This window comes from Monodelphis domestica, chromosome 4 (assembly GCF_027887165.1).
Source record: "Monodelphis domestica isolate mMonDom1 chromosome 4, mMonDom1.pri, whole genome shotgun sequence".
Lineage (NCBI taxonomy): Eukaryota > Metazoa > Chordata > Mammalia > Didelphimorphia > Didelphidae > Monodelphis > Monodelphis domestica.
In genome coordinates, this window is record NC_077230.1 from 207,623,058 (window position 1) to 207,648,039 (window position 24,982).

Below are 24,982 nucleotides of genomic sequence, written 5' to 3' on the forward strand. Positions count from 1 at the left end.
TTTCTAACACAATCTTAGTGAACTATGTGGTGAGACTCTAAGTCTGTTTCTACTTTCTTCCAACAACTTTCTGACAAAGTTTCTAGATTTTTTTTATATCAAGAACGATATGCATTAGATAAAAAACTAAGTATTGAAGTCACTGGAAATGTAGTGATTTGATAAAATCAGATTTCTGAACTTACAAAACCAAACCTTGATATAATCCATTTTTGAAGTGTTCATTAATGAGGCTTAAACCTACAGCAGACTGTTGCCTTCTTTTTAACCAATAACAATGGTAACTCCAATTTCCAGGCCAGTGAATTATAAGGTCCAGAACTGTAGGTTTCCTCCCCACCCTTCCATTAATAATATTACCTTAGAATTGTTTTATTTTAGAGGTTATTTCAAACAATTCTTTCATTTCCCAGGTGTGAAAACTGAAGGGGCTTCTGAAAGAGAAGTGGCCCAGCCAGCCTTATGCAAGCTATCAGTGACAAAACTGGGAGAAGAATATGGGTTTACTAAATCCAGGTCCACAGTGCTTTCTATTATTCAATAGTAAAATACATACACTATACTAAAACTTAAAATATATACAGCTATAGCATCAATAGATGTTTACTGACCTTGCCTACATAGGTTAGCAGTGTATATTTTGGGTGTCAGAGGAGGGAGAATGAATTTTAATAAAGGTAAGCTCCTAGTTTCTGCTTCATAAAGTGATATTTCAAGGCCATCCGTTATTTTTCTCCTCATTCCCAATATTCTAAGATATATTCCTAGTATTCTAAGGCAGACATCTTTACCATATTCTTTAACATCTATGTTGATGATACCTAAATCAAAAGTAAAGAACTGTAAAAAAATTGAACAAAATATTAAATGCCTTTTATATGGTAGAGTTTGGGAATAGAAAGATGAAATAATTCCTTTTATTGATCAATTTACAACCTAATAGGAGGATATAAGATGTGCATTCAAATATCAAATATATTTGATCTAGTTTGGGGTTTGCTCTCTAGTATTGATCTCTGCTTATTAGCATTCATTAAACAATAGGAAAACAGGTAGACATAGGAGCAGTTAAGAGGGAGGAAAATACTGGACAGGAAATAGCCTCAAGCAAAACATGGTTCCCAATTTTGAAGGAGGATTAAAAGGAAGAAAAAAGAAAATTCCTGGAAATTGTCTGTGATTAATGATCTTTGAGAAAATCTCAAAAACCTGGTGGTAAATGACATTATCATAGATAATATATATGTATATATGTATATATATAATATATGTATATAATAATATATGTTAACTATTGAACTTTGAACAAAAGAACCAAATTGGTCCATTAAATGGTGTCAAGAGTTCTAAAAGCAATCTGTTAGGCAGTCAATCGCTTATATTGGATCTATAGAGTGGTCTACTAATTCCCTATGTTAAAGGAAGACAAAAAAAAAGACTTTTCATGTTCAGCTAGGTTTTTACCAATTGAGTGCATACTCTATGGTATCTTAGGGGTACTAGTAATTATGCAAAGACGGATAGAGAAAATAGTTGGAGACATGATATCCTTGCATGTATTGGTATGCCAATAGCATATGTGAATCTCACTTCTTGAGCAAACTCTCTCTTCTTCAGTTGTCTGTGAATGACTAGAAAAGAAAGCATATGGCTGATTAAGAACAGCATGAAGGAATATGCACCAAGAAATAAGAGGGTAATGTCAAAAGACTCGTAGTGTGAGGGCACTGTATTTATCAAGAAAATGGCAGGAGTTGGAGGTATGAATAAGGGTACTATACTGAACTCACTGATCCTACACATTCTACTAAGAAGCAATCATTCATGAAATTTTTTGGAATATAGGTCAAGAAAGGACATCAGAGTTGGAATAAACATTGTACTAATGCCAGAGGACAAAAGATGAGATTTGTGTCTTGGTGTACAAATGAAAGTACACAAACTTTGCTGCATATTTAAAATGCTATCACCAATAAACCCATATAACTTCTTTACATTGATTTTGTATCTTGGAAGGAGATGGTAAATACCCAAGTCACATAATGGTGCTAACTAACTACTTTATAAATGTCTTCATAGGCATACTCAGTTAGAAATCAGAAGGTTTCTACCACTGCTAAAATATTGTAGGAGAATAATTTCTTAATATATAGATTTCCTGCCAATATTCATTTTGGCCAAGGCAGAGACTTTGAAGTGTGTTTCTCAGAGAAGTGTAGCTTTACTTGGCATCAAGAAGTCTAGAACAATGCCTCACCACTCTTACTCTTAGGCATACTCTCATCCTTCAGAAACAATAGGCTTGCACTAGGCTTCTTAACATTAAATAGGTGACACTGCAATACTTCGGCTAGTCTTCCACAGGATTATGCCTTTCTCTGGTTATATGACTGGCCCACTTCCTTTTCCTATTTTATATTATTATTTATAATGTTTTGGACTATATTTTATCTGAAAATCATTATTAATAATATGATACATCCTACTTATTCATGACTTTTGCTTATCTGTTTCCTTTTGGTTCATCTGAAATTTTAATTCTTCAGAGATCATGATGTTCTATGATTTGCAACTATATGGCTTCATTAAGAGAATATTAATTTAAAAAACTGGTTATTGTGCCCACAGTGTGTTTAGAATTAGAGAATCACAGACTTAGAGCATTAAAAGAGCCTTTAGCTGCCATCTAGTCCAATTTATACACTAAAGTAATCCCCATTAGGACAGACAATAACATGGTTAGCTAGCTTCTGCTCAGAAATCTCTAGGGAGAAGGAATTCAGAGCCTCTCAAAGCAATTCATTTCACTTTGGCACATCTTCAATTATGCAATTTTTAAAAAATTGAGCCTATATTTTCCTCTATGTAACTTCTACACACTGTTCCTGGTTCTGCCCTCAAAGGTAGAATAAATATAATATTTGAAAGCATCCATCTTGTCTCCTCAGAATCTCCTCTTTTTGAAACTAAATATTCCTAGTTTTTTCAGGTGGTTTGTATTGAAAGAGCTGTCTGAATCTTCTAGGTCTTATGACCCACAAGATGGAGGACTAGACCTTCTCTCTTATCCTCACAATCTCTTAAAACTCCTCAAAATGAATTTGGTGCCAAAGCTAAAATAATTTCAGCTATTTTCATAGTTTAGGACATTCAGAACTCAAAAGATTAATAGGAAAAAAACTCATTAACTGATACCTGCTCTATCACTGACATTGAAGTGGCACTAACTGAACTAAGGATCTGATGCCTAGACTTGCAACATAACCCAATCACATTCCCCAGTCTTACTCCCTCTTTTCTTGCAGTTGAGATGTAGGCTATAGGCTGAAGAAATTTGCTAGGGCATTAGTGGTCAGTGCCATGGCAACACTGCAAAAGATCTCTGCAAGATAATGGAGGAAAAAAGAAAGGATCATTAATATGACTGGGCTTGAAATAGACTTCAACCACACATGCCAACCATAACTTCTCTCAGAGCTCCTCAAATCAAAATGACAGAAATCACTCTTGGCACTGTGGCATTAGTGTGGCAGTGCTCTAAACTGTGGAATTTGAGAATGGAGGGGAAAAGGGTGTGGAACTGAGCATCATGTGTGAGGTTAGGGGAAAGAGAACCATGCATCATTTCCAACAAGCCTGAGAAAAAGAGCCTAACATCCAGTTGGAGCCAATTTTGTCTCCCTAAAAGTCACTTGGGACAGAGATTTAAATTGGAGAACTATGAAGTGCCCATTAGGGGAGGATACTTAAATGCTTTAAGATCCAGGCCCCCAGGGTAACCACCATCAGAGGAGAGGGAGTCAGAAAGTGAGCAATAGAAGAAAAGAAAGCTGAAAAAGACTGAAATTGCCAAAGATGTTGAGAGATGAAAAACACAAAGACCTTGAACATAGGTAGACAAATTAATTGGGGAGACATTAACAACAGAAGGAAATATGACTTCCAGATTTAGCAAATGAGTTCCAGCATCTATAAACATATACTGCAAAACAAAGGGAAATGATTCAACATTTGATTAGACAAGTGACCCTGTGAAATTTGAGAACAGAAAAATATAACATATTCTTCCTTAGTGGCTTAAAATAGAGAGTTATGAGAACAGATCTTATGGCCTCCACAGCAAAAATAATGGTCAGAATAGAAAAAGTTGAAACTGCAATGACAAGTCTCACTAGAGAAACAAAAGAGAAAATAACTTATTGGGAATACAATTCTATAAAAGTGAAAGACAATCTAAAAAAAGAAAAGCAAAAAGCAATAATGTAAAAAGAAACTATGTTATCTGTCCAAGCAATATACTCATCTCTAAGATATGGTATTAGAGACCATTTAAAAGATAAGTTTCCCAGAAGATCACAAGTCAAAAAATTTGAAAACAATGATGCAAGAAACAATAGAAGAAAACTTCCCAGAACTGAGCATAGCAAATGAAATACCAATTGAAAATAATTCACAGATCTTCTCCAGAAAAAAACCAAGGCTGTAAACTCCTAGATACAGAGTATTAAATTTAATAATTCAATTCAGAAACAAACAACCAGGATAAAGACTTTCAAATACAATGGAAAGGAAGTTAAGAATAGCACAAGACTATTCTATAGCCACCAGAAAACTCATGAGGGAATGGAATATATTCTAAAGAGCAAAGGAATTCAGGATATAGCCCAAGGTGACCTCTTCAAATCTGAGCTTTACTATAAATAAAAAAAGATATGATCACAAGAAGCATTTGAAGCATTCTTAGAAGGAAAACCAGACCTAAAGATACTAGTTGCTTCTCAAACACTCAGACAACAGAGTTGCAAGAGGAGTGAATAAATGCATCAGCAAAAAAACAAGACAGAAAAAGAATGACAGCAGAGACACTAGTAATAGATTTCTTTCTTAATGTCCACAAAGCTTTGGGTGAAAGTGGAAAACAGATGGAGGTAATGGTGAAAAAGTGAGCGTTGGACATCGTGGACATAACCACGTGACACCCTGCCTAAAAATGAACTAGTGGGTTTTGTTTTGTTTTGTTTTGGGGAGTGGGGGAACTCCATTACAAAGTAGGAGAGGAAGGCAGGGGGACAGAGGGGAATATGTGATGTGCTTGGGTCAAATCAAGATTGAGCAATGAGAGGAAGGTGGCCCTTTTAGTCTCCTAGGAAGAAAAGAGCCCTTAGGTATAAGGTAAGGAAGAGAGATGCCAGTCGAATTGACAGGTAGTCTGAAGAAGCAGCCGGGAAAGGGAAGGGAATATTGGGAGTTCTGAAAGAGCTGACTAGAACTTTGAAGTCAACAGCCAGGAGGGGGCACTTCCAATCTGGGAAGTGAACAGGGAAGGTGTTTTCCTGGGAGCGGGAGCCAAGAGCCCATTCAGCTGAGACTTGTCTTCCTTCTGCAATCCCAAAAATACCTCCACTGAGACTCTGCTATAACAACTACATCTCTTCTCAAAAAGGACTTAGTTTGAACTCTTTTTGACCGGAGGTAATTAAATACTCCCCATTGAATCTCTTAACCCTTACCTTGTTTCTTTAACCTGCATCATAAGTTTTAGTTAATTTTAAGAATGAGCTTAAGAAGCAATTGGCAAGAGAAGTCAGGGCACAAAAAGCCCCTGGCTTCCAAGAAAAGACAATCTGTTAGGGGGCAACTTCTAGGGCTCCCCTTCACCCTCTTTCCTTTTTCCCTCTCATACCTCTACCAAATAATCTCAATAAATCTCTTTGAAAATGTTTAGATTTGGGGTTTGGGTTTGTCTCAGGGATCAAGCAAGGAGATTAAGGGTTTCACAAGGAAGGGGTTGATTCCAATCCCTGAGACTCAGTATTTCTGACCAAGGAAGGTATCATTTCCTTCCTTGGCAGTTGGTCATATCTAAACCCCTGTGGGTTGGCAGTTGAGGTCCCCTTGGGGAGGCGGAAATTATTAAGGGTCATCAGAGACAGTTCTGACCTTAGGGAATATAACTCCTCTGAGGAAGATAGTGTCTCTTCATTGATCAAACCCCTCTCCTGTCTCCCGTTCTTCATCCCCCAATAACATCCCTGTGGAGTCATCCCCTTTTCTAGGAGACAGGATCTGGCTTACCTCTTCCCATAAGTAATGGAGGAGAAAAAACTAGTCCCTTCAGCCTCCCCCTCCCCTTCTCCCTCCTTCCTTTCATCTCCTCAATTACACGGGGAAAGGGGAAATATTTGAAAATAGGGAGAAAAGGAGACACCTTGCTTTGATGGTGTAGGATAGAATTCCACTGATAAAAGCTCTTAGGGAGAAGGAATGAACCTAAGCAGGGGGTTTGGGAGGAACTAGGGAAAGAAGCTAACCAGGAGTAAAGTACTGATCAGTGGTAGGCTGTAAAATAAAAAAATAAAAAGTTTTACTATGAGATAGTATCCTCTTTGTTACCTGGAAGAATTGGCACTGTTCTGGAAGTGAAATACAATGGCAAATGGGAACCCATGGAGCAAACTCTACAAGGCAGTGACAGAAACTGACAAGAGAGTAGAGCATAAAATTGTTACCTCAGAAGGTTTAATTCCAGGAGGAATACAGAGACAAAAGAAGGACTAGATAATTATAGGAGTCACAAACCAGAAAATGACAGTCTAGAATAGAATAAAGTGAGGATGAATAATGAAGAGAGCAAAGGAGATCCTATCTGAATAGAAGCACAAAAAAAGAACTTTAAAAAATTAATGAATAGAGGAAAAGTGTGGGGTAAGAATTAAATTACCTGATTAAATCAGGAAAGAAAAAGGAATTGAAACTCCAAATGGAAACAGGCAATAAACAGGACGAGGTAATCAGGGATAAATGAAAGAGAATCAACGGGAATGGGTCATTATAAAAATGGTTAAGATAAAATAACTGATGAAATATAGTGCTATGTTTACAGAAAAAGAAAGATCTTAACTTGAAAAAAATAGAGATAAATGGAGGAAAATATAATCCCAATTTTAATAACTTTCAATGTAGATTGATTAAGCAATCCAATAAAATGAAAAAAAATGACAGCTTGGATAAGAAAACAAAACTCTGCTTATGAAAAAACATTTAAAAAATAAAGTTATACATAGGTAAAATAGGGAAATTTTGCCAAATGGCAAATACATAAACTTTAATTTAAAAATAAAAATAGGAAAAAAATTTTAAAAGAAAAAAAATCTGGGATTTTAGTGAACTGTCAGCTCAGAATATATAAGCAATGTGATATGATAGTCAAAAAAATCCAATATAGTCTTAGACTGCATTAATAATTGTATTACAAGTTAGAAGGGAACTCAGTAGCTATAACCCAACCTCTATCTGAAAGAAAAATCCATAGTGAGTAGACAGCATGGCATGGTTGATAGGGAACTAGCTATGGAATTAGGGAAATAGGTTCAAGTTCTGCCTTTGTTTCATACTGGCCCTGTGACCCTGGGCCACTTTCTAAAACTAAGTTTTAGATAAGATGCTGATCTTCACTGGTAGAGGAAATTTCTTATCAGGAACTTTCTATATTGATGAAATCATAAGTCTATTTCCTAAAAACTCATTATAAATCTACAGAAAGCAAAACTGATAGCAGTGGATGAAAGTAGCAAAAAAGCACATTTATGCTTGGTATCCTGCAACCCTACTTAACAATGAGAGTTCTCGCAAAGATTGTCTCTGAATCTGGTGGATTCCTTCTCATTGGAACTCTTCAAGAAAAGCCTAGGTGTCACTTATTGGGTATACTGTAGAGAGGGCTCTTTTTTCAGGCATCTGTTGGCCTAGATGGCCAGATGATTCCTTCCAACTCTAAAATTCTGTGATTCTTTATTAAAAGATAGTGAGTCCCTCCTTCACTGGAGGAATTCATGCAGAAATCTGGATGACCACTTGTCAAGCATGTTCTGGAGATGATTCTTGTTCAGACACAGGTTGTAACTAAATTTCCTTTGAGGTCTCTTGCAATTCTACGGGTTTGTCACCACTGTTTATGCAATTATGAACCACAAATAAAGCCAAATATTTGAATAACATTTCAATGTGGAAATTTAATATATTGCTACACCTATGTTTCCTTTTTAAGTACCTAATGTCCCCATAAGAACATTATTTTACAAAGGAAGTAAAAGTCTGGTCCAGTTCTTTGACTTGATATATAATCATAATTGGACAAATACTGCAGCAACTTTGGGTAATGTCAATATTCTGTAATTGGAAGTGTTATTAACTACCAATGGGAGATATTCAGGTTGTTTTCTGTATCAGTGGTAGATCCAACCATTTGGAGAGGCATACTAACACCTTCCCACCATTAAAAATGAGCACATTAATGATAAGGTTTCTGAAACAGTTATGAACAATTTATTTAAATAAAATAAATTCACTAGAACCTAATCAAAATTTTAAAACTATTTATCTAAAGCCAAATGCTAGGTCTGTTGTCATTTCAATAAGGAACTGAGGCCCTAGGAGACTTCATTTGAAATAACCTGCCAGCCTCCCCGGTCACTGTTATTACATCATTGTTAGGAATAATCTATTATATTCCATCATAAAGGACATAGGAAATGAAAAAGAAGGCTTATGACCAAAGGCAATTGTTCCTGTTCACAAGTTAGAATTTTTCTGTCAGTATAGTTTGGGATGGTAAGGAATTATTAACATATTTGATTTTCACTTTCAGAATAATATCTCAACATTGTCAGGATCTGATGTCATGGTATAGACAACCTTCTTGCATGAACATGTTACAGAAACGAGTTTTGTTTTTGACTGGTTGAGAGGTTATGCCAAAGTTCTGAGTTCCATGGAATAGGGCCAAGAAACATTTGGCTGCTTAGTCAGGGTAAATGAATGTGGGAGCGGAACTGGAAAAGCCTTGTGGAGGATGCATGGCCAAAACCGCATAATCCAATTTTGTTCTGAATAGAGTCCTTCATAACAGAGGTAAAAGAATTTGTGACAAAAGTTGTTTTCTTAGAGATATAGTTTTGAGCCATTAGGAAAACACATTAAACTAAAAAACAGAGGATATCCTTGTGGCAACTTTCCTTTTGGGTTATCTTTTCCAGCAAATTGTAACATTGCATTTCTTTTGGAGAAATCCTCCCTATGGCATCAGAATCTTACAGTATGCACTAGAGTTGTATAAGCTAATTTTGGTGAGTGACATCTTGCTTACTCTGTGTGTGTGTTTGCCATGAAGAATAAATAAATATTCACTCAAGTCAATTTTTACAATATTTATAGGGGAAACCTAGTGAGAAACTGCCCAGGTTGCTACAGAATAGAAAGGAAGGCATACACACACCAGTGAAATTATAGAATCATGATAGCACTGGAAAATGCACCTTCACAATCTTTTCTACATTTTTGCCGGTTCTCTCATTATCATTACAATCTTTTCTATGGTATCATGAATAAGCCAATCTCCTTAAATTGCTAGAACCTACCACTGCTGCTCATACACACACACAAAATGACTTTGTAGCTATTTTGTATTTATTTGGCATATTCTTAAATATGTAGAGAATGTAAGCTTCTTGAAGGCAAGGACTATTTCCTTTTTATCTTTACATTACCAGCACCTAGTATGATGCCTAGTAGCACTATATGTGCTTAATAGATGCTAATTGAGATAGAGAGAGATGCAGAGAAAGAGAACAGGCAGCAATGGAAAGAGCAGCAAACATGGAGTCAAAAGATCTGTTTTTGAATATCTGAGACTCAGTTTCCCTTTTACTTGTACTCTACACCTCACAAGATTACTGTGAGGAAAATGCCTTAAAACTTTGATATACTATATAATCAAGCACTATTATTACCAAATCATCTATATTTTTAAAATACAGGGTATATTTTCATTCAAAACTGAAATGAATGCTAACACAAATGACATTTTCTGGCATTTTATAGTCGCATCTTTACTCATTCAGAAAAACTGAATCTAAAAGGAGAGTTATATTGTGCCATGTTGAGCAATCATTGAAATAAGCAACTCCAATTGTTAGATTATTAAGCAACTGTCTGTCAATGCAACATACATGGTTTACCATCTGTCAGATAAAATGGATAGCTAGACACAAAATCTTGCATTCAAGAACTGTGTGGATATATGACACTCCCTAGAGTATTTTGATACATAAACTAGTAGATTACATTGAGATGTACTCTCCACATAGCATTTTAATTGGCAACAAAGATAATATTGCGCTAAAACATTCACGCTATGCAAAGCAAATGCACTCATTTCCAAAGGCCACCTCTGCAAGATGCCTGAATGAACTAAATTTAGCACCTTTTTGCATTGCTTGACATCTTACTCAGAGATGACCAAAAGGGGCAGAGTTTACTTTCAGATGTTTTACAGTGTATAAATTGGAACAGAAATTACTAACGTAAGTAGAATTGCAACAGTATGTGTCATTTGGCTTTCACAAATGAATGGCATATTACACATAAGTTTTTGCTAATGATTTAATTTCTTTGTTGTACTCTTATGGAAGTCACATGATGAAGTCAAGGGGACCTGTCACTGTGTAAGAAAATCCATTGATATTATTTCTCCCTCTCAGTGGATATGCATATCACCTGTCACATTTTTAAAATAATATTGAAATAGGTTTACTGAGTCTGGCATATTTTATTATTGCTCTCCCATGCAACACATTATCATTTACTCAACAAATATTTATTGAGGAGCTACTATATTATACATTTATTGCTCACATTTACAGAGGGCTTATAATTTACAAAACTTTTTTTTTCCTTTATAATCCCTGATTTAGTATGTAGAATTGTATTATTCTCATTTTACAGAAGAGAAAACTGAATCTCAGAGAAATGTCTTGTTCTGACAAAGTCACACAGCTAATAAATAGCAATTCTGATATATAACAAGGTCCTTTGACTCTGTAACAAAGTGCTCTGCCCACCATCCATGCTGCCTCTTACAGGGTCTCTATAGAGCTAACTCTTTACAAAGAAAAGGAACTCATTTGTTAAACCAGGCACAGGTGATCCAATAGGCAAGAGAAAGAAGCCTGATAGTTTGAAGTAAGCTGCAAGGCATAACCCATCATGACTGACATGCCAGAAGTGACATAAAAATCTTTAAGGATATGTACAACCATAAAAGGCGGTGAAAGAGTCACATAGCAAATGTGTAGAATATGGTATAGCACCTCCTCTGGGCTTTTAATTTAAATTTTAATTTAAAAATTCCCAGACCCTACTTCATAAGATTGGATTAAGACCATTCCCCATTTGGGCAGTGAACTCTACTTAGATCAGAAATGTGAGACCTCTACTCCACCAGTACTTAAGCCTGCTTTAGGGGAGAAAACTCCTTGCTGAACAATGAAAAGTACTTAAACCCATACTTAAGCCATACCTATTTTTAGAACTAATACAAAGGGGTGCTAAGTACCTATAAAGGTCAAGCAACTTGTGAATTTACAAGGAACAAAAAGCCGGGAAATTTACTCAGAGCTTTCCTGGTGTGAATTACTCAAAAGTTCACACCTTCTTAGGTGTGAACTTTGAATGGTCTGTCCTTTGAAAAAACGTCTACTGTGATTGGTAGATGTAAGAATTTAGGGAAGGTGACAAAGGAAAAAATGTCCTTTAAAAGGAGACAAAAAGCTCTCTCTAAAAACAGTCAGCTGGAAAAAGGCTGCCTTGAAGGGTCTCACTCAAGACTCTCTTGGGGACATTCTGAAACATTCAGATTGAGGATTGAGCTGGTGGAAGGCAGCTGAGATGGAGCTGGCCTGGTGTCACTAGAATCCTTGCTTGGACAGATCTTGTGGTGAGTGATTAAGGACTGACTGATCTTTTCTCTTAGGGCTTAGGCCTGGGTTGGCCAGGACTGGCCAGGGCTGGCTTATCCCTTTCTCATTATTCCCTCTTTTTCTCTCTTTCTCTCTTTCTTTAATTCCTCATTGTATTATTAATTAAAAACCTCTATAAAACCCAGTTAACTTGGATATATTTCATAATTGGGAATATTTCCCTGGCGACCACCTTATATTTGATTTAAAAACAAGACACTGTAGTGAAAACATATTTCCTGCGGTCACAATTTACTCATCCACCCTTATATCTATCACAATTTAAGTCTTCCACTATTTTAACTCACTACAGTTTATGACCTCAACTATTTTAATTACTACAGTTTATGGCTCCCACTCTTTTAAATCTTACACTATGGACTCACAACCAAAATATGGAGCCCTCAGAGTGTAGCTGCTACTACTCTCAGGTTCTAGGAGTAACCATGAAGCATGTGCTTCCAACACTATTGCTCAAAAGTCCTTGCCATTGTACTTACCATTAACAATCAGCTAGTTTCCTTAATTATCCTTTTGCAAAATCATTATTAATTAGATGGTATGATAACAGTTGGCATAAAACATTTTCCCCAAAACAATGGAATCATCTCCCATAAATACACAATTACTATGGAAGGAATAGGCTTAAATTTAATATGCAGTAATAGGCACACACATAGAGAACATGTGCAAGCAAAGGGGTCATTCAGAGCTCCTGGCACTGAAAATTCTTTGTCCCTTCACAGAGTCCTCATGATGTGTTTATTAGCTTCCTACTAGAGGCATGGTCTCCTGTGGGTCTCTGTTAACTATCCAGTGATATGATAGATGGGGTTGGCAAAAATGAAAGATAAAGTTTTTCTCCTATCCCCATCCCAAGAGTAACCACTCAGGAACCTGGACTGCTGGACTGCCAAATTGCTGAAATTCCTCCAGCTTTTAAAGCCTCCTCCCTTTATCAAAGCATGGTTGGTTGCTTCGTTAGCCAGTCAGCTATTCTCTTTTTGCCCAATCAAAGAGTTTTCTATCTCAGAGAGTAAAGGTAAATCTTGATCATTTGTGATGACATTTTTGTTGGGATATAAGAAAATTCTTGATTGATTCCATCTAGATTTCTTCTGTGATTACATTAAATTAGGTGGTGACAGAATGCTTCCCTCTCCATTATGCTGATATACATGAAATATTAGAAGAAAATCTTCAGTGTATTGTGTAGACTTTCTATTAATGAATTTTTTTAGAGATATGGAGTTAAGAATTGTTCAGAATTAGGTGGTGTGAGTGAGTTTTAATGGTGTGATAATATTTGACTATAAAGGAAGTACCTTTGCTGATAAAATCATAGATCTATTAAAATGGTGAAGTATTGGTAGTATAATCATATCAGCAAAGTCTCATGGAGGTAAAAAAATCTTGGCACTTTGGGGTCAGGAAGATAGAGTTCAGATCTGATCTTAGACCCTTACTAGCTGCATGACCCTGGGCAAATAACCTAACCCCTGTTTGCCTTAATACTGACAAACCACTCTGGTCTTTGCCATGAAAACTCCATGAACAGTAAGGTCCACAGGGTCACAAAGAGTTGGACACAACAACAACCTAAAGATACTCTATCAGAATGCTAACATTATTATAGAATAACATTCTGATATATTTATCATCAATAATGTCACTTCAGGCAAATAGATAATTAGCCTGTTTTTAACACAAATGATTAGTACAAAAATATTGGGAAATGACTGTAGGAAAGAATTTCTCTGAATATTAGTTGCCATAAAGAGGTGAAGAGAAGAGCCCTAAAAGTCTATTCAGTTAGCAAACAGTACACTTGCTAAGCAGCAAGCTATAGCAATTAAAAGCAACACAAATTTAAAATAGAAAGTTGTTTATGAAATCTTAAAGAGGGAGAGATTATTGGATGATGAGCATCATCAGCTCACAAAACAGTAAAAAGCAATAGAATGAAAACAAATTTAAAGTGAACTTTGCAAGAGGCCTAGTTAAGCAAAGTTATCCCATGGGCAAATAAAGATGAAACTGGAAGAAGTACTCCTAGCAGAGCTAAAATGGAAAAGATCTGCAAAAAAGATCTTTATGAGGAAAACTTTTCCACCATCAAAGAGACTGGAGCCACCACATTTGGATTCTAACATCATCATTTCAGATGTGTTTATTAAGGAAGTGGAAATTGTACTGACTTAATAAAGATGTAAAAAACAGCTGGACTAGACCAAGTGTATACAAAAGAACTCTTTCCTGGAGACAACACAATTTCAGAAACTTGAAACTGTTTTTTGTGAACTTTCCATTTTTGCCTTTCCTGAGAATGCTTAAGGTCCATAAGACATGAAGTAGGAAGTGAAATGAGAAGCCAATAATCACTAGTAAAATTTGTGTATGCTATCTGCTCTGTTCTAGTTTAGGTACCCACAGGTACCGGTTTTATGCTCTCTAAGAGTTTTGTCTCAAGGTATTATCACAGCATAGTAGTTTATGTAAAATCATATTTTGTTTTCCTTTTACTTATTTTATATCGTAAAACTCCAAATACCACATAGACTTTTGCAAAGAATGGAGAAAACATATTTAAATATTTTATTCAAAGAAAAGATGCATGTTCTTTGTTACCTACGTTTGTCTTCCAATTTCTGCGATAATACTTAATAGTGGCTTACATTTCTTTAGTGCTTTAACCTTTATAAAACACTTTTTTAACAGTCCTATGACAAATGTAATGCAAGTGTTTTTATCCTTATTTCCCTATCCCATAGCCTTAAGAGAAAAAGTAGTTTGCCTAAGGCCATCCTGCTAAGGGTGGTGCTTACCCCTAGGCCTTCTAAATTCCAAATCCAGTAGTATTGTCTGACTGCCTACATTTGTGACCTAACTTTTATTTATTAATATATAGTTTTATTTGAAAGTTTTTTAACTACCCCTTATAATTTAGCAATCATATCAGAAGTTATATTTCTTATCACTCGAAAATGAATTTTAGTATCTATTGTACTTCCTGATGACATTTTTTTGTTATCTGATCATTTGTGACTTAAAAATAAAAATAAGTCAATGGTTTTATTTTTCATGAGTGTGGGAAGGGATAGCATTTAGAGAACTGAATTACCATTTAAGTTATTAACTTGGTAAACATTAGAACAAAACAGACCCTGGAAATCCTCTGATCCAACCCTTCCATTGTGTAAATAAAAAAACGAATGCCTAAAATTGTGACATAAACCTTCTAAAGTTAGGTAGTGATAGACCTAGATCTATAACCCAGAGCTCCTAGACCAGTGCTTTCTCTTTCCACTACATTATAATCTCTACCAGAAACAACTTTATAAACAGAAAGCAACAATTGTACAACTCAGGGTACTCCAAATGATCAAAGCAACTTAAGAATTGAGTTTCTTTTTTAAAAAGGAGTTTGGAATAGGGACTGTAGTGAATTTGGGATACATAGAGTGTTGGAAGAGGATTCAAAAGATAAAAATCATGAATAGAACTGTCCTACAAGCCAGAATTTTCCATGCAATTTTCTATAGAATTTGCCCTGTAGTATTTAATATCATATTGTCTCATGAGTATCATTCGCATGTTAAATAATATGTGAATGCACTGAGGAGTAGGGTTTCCCAAGTGCTTAATTAGATTTTAAAATTACAGATATCAAATGAAGTATCAGGATTAGCCTTTGAAGAGTACTTATGCATTGTTTATATTATTGCTGGAAGTAGTAGTAAATAATTTTCCTTACTAATTCAGAAATAATTTTATTTATTAGAATTGTTAGATTCTTTAAGTCTCATTCCATTTCTTGATCATAACAGTGGAATGTCTTTGGTATTTTTAAAGTAATAGCAGTGAAACAGAAGATCAAGCAAGTTCCACTAATCTGAAATAGCCTTTTAATTATGAGCCTAGAAATATATTTACCTAATGTTCCTTATGTTCAAGTACTAGCCTAGCTAATTTTGAGAGGCTTATAACATTTTATAATTAAAAATGCTATTATCCAAGATATGTTTATATTAAAATAATTTAAAATTAATCAGCTGGTAGTCAAGCAAAAGATTAATTTTTTGGCCACAGCAACAAAGGCCTGAAAGGGTTGTGATTTGCACTAGTATAAAAAGATACCACACTGATGAAATCATAAATTATCGCTCACATTTATGTAGTGTTTAAAAATTAATTTACAAAGCATTTTCCTAATAACAACCAGTGAGGTAGTTAGACTATGTTATTATTCCTTACAGATCAGGAAACCAAGACTTAGAAATTAAATAAACCAGTTGTTCTTACACAACTAGAAAATGTTGGAGCTGGAACTGGAAACCTGTCTTCTGTCTCCAAGTTCAGCACTTGCCTACATCTTAGATCTTTTCAAGTCTTGGAGAATAGAAATTTGTTTAGGAATTAGTGGCATTAAATACAATTCAATTAATTCTTCCTTTAGGTTTAGTAGCAATTTGGGCCCATTCTACTGGGAGCCACGTTTAAAAATTATTTTTTGAACACATTGAATATTGCACTTAAGGATGCCCAAACCCTTGGTGAATATTTTACAATTCAGATGGAAAGTTCTTTGTACTCATAGGAAGAACTACCTGTACATAGTAGTAGTGATAGTAGTAAGTAGTAAGTAGTAGTAGTAGTAGTAGTAGTAGTAGTAGTAGTAGTAGTAGTAGTAGTAGTAAGTAGTAGTAATAGACTAGTGGTAGTACTACACAGAACCAGAAAAAGCACATAGCTTCAATGTGTTCTCCAAATAAATGAATACTGCATAACTTCTAGCATTACATAATTCTGCCCATTGCAATTTGCTTGGAAATTGAATCTATGAAAACAGTACCCAGGTCAACATAAAGGGAAACAAAATAGATGTAATTGTTTTTGTAGTGCAAAGTAACATGGACCATGCTTTTGAAGGAAATCCACTCAAAACTCCAACAACTTTACAATTTCCAATCTTTGTAAATGAGTAATTTGTGTTTTTAATTTTGAATAAAAATTTTAATGTTAAATATTTAGAATTTTATAAAATATAATTTAGAGGGGAAATGAGAAAGAAAATTAACAGGTTGATATTTTACTATAATCTCAAACAATAAAGAATGATAAGTTGAAAACCAGAAATCCAGAATACATCATTGCAACATAAGAATTTTTGCATCATACTATAAAGATGAAAATATTTTAACAATTTATGCTGATTTTCTACATATTTGATGCTAAAAATTTCTTTTTTTGCAATAAATACATTTAAGCCAATTTTAAAAGTCTTGATTTATAAAATAGTATATGAAGAAGTACATTTAGTATAGACTTACAAAATAAAGTTTACAATATTTTATTGAAAAGATCAACAATTCATTTTTCTGCCTGTAGAGACAATGAAATTAAAGCTTTTTGGTATGGTCAATAATGTTTTTCAGTACAGTATTAAAAATCATGGAACGTTAAGGTTTTATTATATTGACAGTAAACCATTGAAATTGTATATTCACATTATACAGCCATTGTGACTCCATAAGAGGATGCCAGTAATGTAAAAAAATATAAAACGATTGTAATGTAACCATCTAACTATTGGCATATGATTTTTTTCAAGTCCACTATTTAATTGCTAATAAAATTTGCTCTGCAAGCAATCATGTTTCATAATTGAAGACATGTTTTGTGCCTTAATACATAATTTGAAGTTTTCTTGGTATAAACATATACCAACAGTAAATAAAAAAGGAAACATTATTTACAAAAGTCTTGTATACATATTACATAAATGCAATTGTATCAAAGTATTTTTATACAACATTGATAGAACCATTGATTTGCATTGGTTGGTTTTAGTGCAAACTGAAGTAATGTAAAAGCAGGCTAAATTTTTGAATTTTGAATTAAGATTTATACTTGTCATTAATTATAAAAAAATTAGTTGATCTTTAGATAGCACTTAAAAGTTTGTCAAGTGTTTAGTGTCTTGTTGCCTTTTAGTAGAATGCAGGCTGTCCAGGGATCTTACAAACTTGAAAGCTGACAACTGAAAGAAATTGTTGTCTTTTCTTTAAAGAAACCCTACTCCATTTGAAGGTACCTGAGTAAAGGGTCAGCTTTATATTTTGCTTGATACTTTCAACCAGATAACATCTTTCATTCAGTCCGTTGTTTTAGCACCATTGTTATGGATTATTAACATACTGTACTAATCAGAGGAATGGAAACATGCACAGTGTACCATCCTTAATTTCTGTATTCTTCTATTTTCATGGAATTTCATCTTACCAAGTATACTGTCATACACTAGTAATTCAAGTGTTTGAGGAAAAATCAAATGATGGTATACAACAACTCTACATTTTCCCATTACTCTATAAAAATTTTCTAATTGATATTAAGTAAAGCTGTGAAGAATTGTATTTTAAAGTTCACTTCTTTAATTCATTGGGACACAAGGAGAGTTGCTTTTATTTACCTGCATATGATGATAGATGATCACATATGAAATGTTATTTCTTTCCTATTTACAAAGGAAATTATACTATTTTGATTGTAATTTTTCTTTTGAAGGTTAAATACCAACCATTGCATATATTCTCTTCTTCTAGTTCATATATGGTTGCTTGTGCCTTGGTGAATCTGTAGTGTACTCTAGGCCTTACAGAGCCTATTGTACATGATTTCACAGTTTCAAAAATTGTTGAGGGGAAACCTTCCATATTTTATGAAGTAATAAACTAATACAAAGCTCATGAGCACCCACAACGATCTACTACCATGGCTGGAATTTTTCCATATATTATTTGTTCTTTTCCATTAAAATATAACATATTTATTGGGGACATCTTAGTAGGAGTACAGCAAGGTCCTGCTGAACCTCTAGGATTTGCTTGATGAACAAGATGAGTGTGAGGATATTTTTGTAGAAATACAAATTCACATTCTCCAGAGCAGTAGTTAGCCTTATATCTTTTGGGTGCAATAATCCAGTCCCATCCAAAAGCTTCAAAATCTACTGTTAGTGGGTAACGGCAGCATCGAGATTCTGTTGAATGTTCATCACAATCAAGACCAAAATCTCTTCTAGATCTTTTTGGTGTATCTGTGACTCTGACCTCTAAAAAGGGGTTCTGGGTAAAGAATGAAAAAAGTTGAAAATATAAATCATCAAGTAACTCACATTGAAATAACTCTCTAGACTCAGTCAAGGCATTCTTCAAAAGAGAAAACTAACCTAAGAAACCATTTTGCAAATACTAATGTCTTAAAAAAACCACCTTGATCTTTTTTCTTTCTGGTCCAGGAAACTGGAAAATCACACCATTCCCTTAGAGGAGAGACTGTCATTTATCTTTGTATCCATCATAACTTCTGGCACAATGTTATTTGTATAGTAGGCACCCCCTCTCTACCATTTTTTGGCTTTGTTTTTTAGAGAATGAAGGAATGAATGAATGAAGATAAATATGGCTCAGTTACTCAAAGTGACTAGGCTTAAAGCATGATGACTTCTGAAAATAATATAGATGCAGTCATTCCATATTGGCTTGTGTCTGAATCTTCCTCCCAAAATGAAGTTAGATTTTCAAGCCATAGAAGATAAAAGTTACATTCAAGCAAAGGAACGTGTGTGTGTGTGTGTGTGTGTGTGTGTGTGTGTGTGTGTTTGTACTCTGTTGTGCTTGGGAGCAGTCAGAGAGGCAGGACAAGAGTTAGAAGAAATATAATAGAATAATAGACTCTGTGTAGAAAGTTATCTTGGGTGTCATTAAGTCTAACTTCTTAATTTACAGATGAATAAATTGAAGACCAGAGAAGCAAAGAAAGAAAAGAAATGCCATAACAGAGACCAGAACCTGTCTCCCATGACTAAATCTGGAGCTTTTTACACTGAGGAACAAGGAAAATGTTGCCTCCTTAGCCATTTTTTATTCCTTCAAAGGAATATTTCTTCTTAGATTTGTATTGGTCATTTTCTCCCCTACCACTCTAGATGAGAATCCTCTCCTGCAGCCTTTTTCTGTGTTTCTTTTTCATGCTGAGAAATCTGATTATTAAATTGAAGTAGATAGATAGATAGATAGATAGATAGATAGATAGATAGATAGATAGATAGATAGATGTACCCACACGTTTAACTATAATAATTATCCTGGAAGAGGACATCAAAAATGTTGAAGCCACTATTCTGAGAGAAGGAAAAAAAGGTAGGATCCTTGGAAAATGTAGCTTGAACCCCATTCTGAATGTTAGAATATACCTATATTGATGCCATGTAATCTGACTGGTGATTACGTTAAGAAAAGCAATATTACTTTAGAAACAAATAATTAACTAACAAACCTGGGGCATAATTGATTAGGCATAGTACTATATCATACTTGGGGGAAATATTTTAATTGCCAGAAAGAAAGTTGATCCAATATGCTAGATATTCATTTCAAATTTCTGACAGTTAAGACTGATCACATTTGAACATGTTATTTTAAAAGGCATTATAATGTTTGAAAATATAATTTTTAATCTAATTATGTTACCAAAGAGTAATGTACAAATACTATACACAATAAGTAAATACATGGTAATAGAGGGAGGCACTGTTATAAAGAATAGAGAACTGCATATAATTCCAAAATTATTTCTTTTGAATTTGTGAATACAATTTATTTTTCTCTCATTGTTGACACATGATTATATCTTGCTGAAATTAATATCAGATAGTTGGTATTTCCCAAGCACACAATACCTAAAGAAAAGGATAAAGTTGGCTACAAGCATGATACATGACAAGGGTAACCAGAATAGAATTTTTAAATTTGTCATAAATAATCCACAAGGGAATATTTCATAATGATTATAATCTAGAAATCAATATATCATTATTTCTATAGACTGCAGGTAATAATTACTTTAATCATTATTTCCCCAGTTATGATTACTTAAAAAGACCTTGATAATAAACATAAGCACAAATATATTATGCTCAATTAATTGTAGCAATTAAAAGTATTTTTCATACTAATAATTCATAAAAAGAATTATTTCATTTTTATAAGCTAGGATAAAACAGATTCATTACACTTTGATAAATTCTGAAAAAGAATGTTTTGGTATGTTTGGTTTGTACTCGATTCCACTCTATGGGTTTCATATGAATATATAATGTGTCCATTATTAGTAGTATAAGTATAAGTATAAGGTTTGTTGCTACTAAAAATATTCATAAAAATTGCTTAATGGTAAGTAATTCAAAAAAGCTATTAGATTTTCTCTCCTAATTTAAAATAAAAGATTTTCATTGAGTAATATATTAAGTCAAGAAAAACTCTTAAAAATATGAAGTTGGGTTAATTTCTTCTGGTGAATACAGGGTTACTATTGGGGAAACATCTCTATGACTGGCCTGAGAGGTTAAAGAAATGATACTATCATCTCCCCTTTCATTTTTACCCACGTTGAATGAACACTTTAAATTTATTAATAGAATTTTTTATAAAACATGATAACTAAAGAAACATTTTAGGATTTCCCCTTCACAAGAAAAGCGTTATTATAGAGGGGTTTTTCCCCCCAGGTATCACTTACCAGTCCATCTTCACCTAGTCCTGGGAAGGTGACTGCAAGATCATGACCATTCTCATCTAAAGCTTTGATTTCAATGCCTAAGTTGGATTCAGGTTGTTTGAGCCAATTTTGCAATACTGTCTTCACATCAATACTCTGCCAAATACCAGTGCCCGGGTTCATGTCAAGTTTCAGAGATCGAATTCCAGTATATCTTGTACCATCTTTCATGGGTTTGATGAGTCTCAGGATTTGCACAAACACTGTTGTAGATTTCTTGACGGGCCTCAGATATATCCATAGTTGAGCCTTTACTACTTTATTATACTGAATTTTAGAGCTAAATTTAAAGAAGCAACATTTGGGTTTTCCTTCCACTTGCATTAGAAAATCAGCTATAAATGAATTTTTAGAAAGAAAAATTAATTAGGCATCAATAAAATCAAACTTCAAATCACCAAACAAATTAACAAATTAATGAATTATTCTCTTGACGGAATATTGGTTCCCTTAAAATATGAACATAACATGTTTTGAAACTGAGTATTGTATAGAATTTCATTCATTATTCCATTAGAAAGAAACCAAAACATATATACTTTCCAGTGTCCTTTTTTAGTGTTTAGATTTGCATCTCTTTTTTCAGCTTGTTGGAAATGGACTTCCTATTCCAAGAAAAATTCTATAAAGGAATGAATGCTAGTTTGAAGTTTTAAAATGATGACGATTAGAGAGAACAAGAGATACTGTGGAGGAACATCCACTTAGAATTCTTTGGGAATCTGAGTAGTTATACTTACTGAGCAGCTGTACCAATCAGTCTGGAGGAAGGAACCCTTCCCCCAGGCCTGAATTACCTGGGGACAAGGCACAGTGTGCTACTTGCTTAGTCTTTGGAATTAGTAGAAAAAAATTAATCCTTTCACAAGTTCAGGTTTTGAATGGTCATTTTCAAAGAAAAAATCCAAAAAAGTGATTCTTAATACTTAAATATATATAATATTTTCTAGATAGTTCAAAGTTGGAAAATATCTACATTAAGATCAGAATATTATTATAAGCAGATTCAACTGCAAGCTGAGTGATTATGCTATCAATTTGTTTCTTTTACAGTATCTTTAAATTGTCTTTTTGTTAAATGGAGGGACCTAAATCTCTAGAAGGATGGACAGTTAGACAATATTGCCTTGAAGAAAGAGTATTTTTATTCTAATTTGCACATTTAAAGAGGACATCTAATATTTAATAGCTGTTCTAGTTCTCTACATTGAAATGGCAGCAAAGCTCTCAACCTAGAGGTTTTCATTTTCAGCCCCTTCTATTAAGGTACCAGTTTTGACTTTTCGTGTGTGTGTGTGTGTGTGTGTGTCTGTGTGTGTGTGTGTGTGTGTGCCTGTTCTTTAGAGCCTTCTGTAAAGGAATAATATGAGTTGTTATAACATTCCAGAAATATAATAGGCAAAAGAGGCAATAACCTCTCAAAAACAGTGTTTTTTACAAGTTACCAGTTGTTCAGTATTGAGCGTAAAAAATAGAAATGAGACTATGCCTGCTTAATGATAGCCGATGAGAGTAGTAGGACAAGTAATTCAGGTGCATACAGCCTTGTTTCTCATTCAAACATTCATATTAGTTTTTTCTTTTCTATATGCAATTCTCTTTTACATGCAAAAATCATTATTATGGTACACCTGTATTACATTCATTTACTTTATAATATACTTTTATTTACCTTTTTAAACATCGCAAGTGTAATGTCTTTCATAGCTAAACATCTTAATTTCTGGAGAATACACAGGAATTATATTAGCATCAGAAGAAATCTATTTTAAATGTTCTGCAACCAGGAAAAATGAGATTTTGAAAATAGACCCACTTAGTCAACTTCTTTCAGTCTTATTGGGAAGATATTTAACATTATTCATATAAATTTCAAACAACCAGACAGCTAAGAATCTTATTGTTTTATTTGTTGTATATTGTTTACATTTTAAAAATTCTGGTCTTTCTGTTAGTCTGGAGGATTAGCAGGGGAAGCAGGAGTACGATGTATTTGCCATTATGTAGTCCAGCTAAATAACTTTAATGCTGTTCAAGCATTTTATTATTTGTTCCAGCATAACAAGGAAGAAATTAAATAACGTAGCAGAATAAAAATAATCCCCCTGTTATTGGCATTTTGCTCATAAACTCTTGGGGAAGAAACTTTTCTCCCTCCCACTTACATACTATAGCCAGAAGCTTGTTAAAAGCAACTGAGAATAGATCTGTTTCTCATAAACACTAGGACAACTGTCAGCAGAATTGTGGATATGCACATACACACACACACACACACACACACACACACACACACACACACACACACGCTACTTACACTCCGTAGGCATAGTAATAATTGTTTCAGTTGTAGCATGATAATCATCATCTTCCAAAGAACCATCACTGCTGTCATCTCTCTGGACATCATACTGATCAATCAGTTCTCGGAGTGGAGGAGCTTTGGGTAAAAGTTGTTTTATAGCATCCCTGCTAATATTAGGAGCTGTTTCTAGCCGAAGTTTGCTAAGGATTTGAATTTTGATGGCTTCTATTCTTGAAGATTTGGTGTTTTGTCTCCATGTACATGCATTACATAGTCCATCTTTTTCCACATTCTCTTTTTGCTCGCTGCTCTCATTGAGATCCACAGGACCAGCTACAATCAGCATAAACAGGTAAATATAAACATAGATTTGTAATTTTTGCATGATCTTGCAATCAATACAGTCTTCCCCTTTTTTTTTCTTTGCTCTTCTTTGCATGTAACACCAAACCACTTTTTTAATGCATGTAGTGCCTGAGAGACAACTTGCCACACCAGTGAATCTTTTATACTGTATTCCAAGTGGCTTTTTATATTCCAACTTTGATGAGACATGTGTCGTCAGGATCTATGATTGGCTCTTGCTCCAACAATGAATCTAGCTGTCAGAGGTTAAAGCCCTGTCTGTCACAAGTCACTAAACAGTATTTTGTTACAGTCAAGGGTGAGCTGATTCATTTGACCACTTCATAAAAGAAATAAATCTACAAATAATGAAAGATAAATGTGACATTAAAAAAGACTCTATGTTAACAATAACACAAACCAAACTTAAAGAATGTGAATCTATATGAAAGCTATAATTTAATGTAGATTTCATTTAAGCTCTACTTGAAATGACAGACTGTTCTCTCAAAAATTAAACTCATTGAATGTATTTTATACTAGCATTTGAAGCATAGAAAATTATGCTAGTATATAACTGATTTTTTAAGTTTTAATGCTATGTTTTCTAGAAAAGTACCAGTTAGGAAGAAATAAATTAAAGAAGGAAAGGTAAAATTCTTATATTGGTGAAAATTGTTTCAGAATATTTCCAAGTATAATCTTGAACAATTTCAGCTATATATTAAATAATGTTTCCTTGAGTTGCCTGGTTATATTACTTCTAATAATTTGGTATTTTTAAATTAAGAATGGAAGTTTAAACATTCAAATTTTCCCCAGTATTAAGTAGTTTATAATAGATGTGATATTCCTGTTCTAAGGGTAAGTACTTAGAATTTCTGAAATGGTGTAGTTCTTCATTGTGTGTAACAAA

At 34.1% G+C, this 24,982-nt stretch overlaps 1 protein-coding gene and 1 long non-coding RNA gene across 2 annotated transcripts; one reads left to right on the top strand and one right to left on the bottom strand.

Annotated features, from left to right (window-relative positions):
* Positions 1-2,921: 2,921 nt before the first annotated feature.
* Positions 2,922-19,809, top strand: LOC103098676 (uncharacterized). Its single transcript, XR_008911270.1, has 2 exons — positions 2,922-5,472; positions 19,586-19,809. It is a non-coding gene; the product is annotated as an uncharacterized LOC103098676 (long non-coding RNA).
* MSTN (myostatin) lies at positions 16,750-24,241 on the bottom strand. The gene is made up of 3 exons (XM_001369414.4): positions 23,734-24,241; positions 21,378-21,751; positions 16,750-18,922 (listed from the first exon to the last, which is right to left on the bottom strand). Exons 1-3 carry the CDS (start codon positions 24,158-24,160, stop codon positions 18,542-18,544), a joined length of 1,182 nt encoding a protein of 393 aa, XP_001369451.3. The 5' UTR covers positions 24,161-24,241; the 3' UTR covers positions 16,750-18,541.
* Positions 24,242-24,982: the final 741 nt, after the last annotated feature.

What these genes read in the sequence shown, in the direction of transcription:
- MSTN (XM_001369414.4), bottom strand. Translation starts at nt 24,160, where the DNA reads ATGCAAAGAAGAGCAAAGAAAAAAAAAGGGGAAGACTGTATTGATTGC. An exon ending in TATTACTATGCCTACGGAGT is followed by an intron (nt 21,752 to 23,733) that starts GTAAGTAGCGTG and finishes ATTCATTTATAG; the next exon opens with CTGATTTTCTAATGCAAGTG. An exon ending in GACTAGGTGAAGATGGACTG is followed by an intron (nt 18,923 to 21,377) that starts GTAAGTGATACC and finishes TTCTTTACCCAG; the next exon opens with AACCCCTTTTTAGAGGTCAG.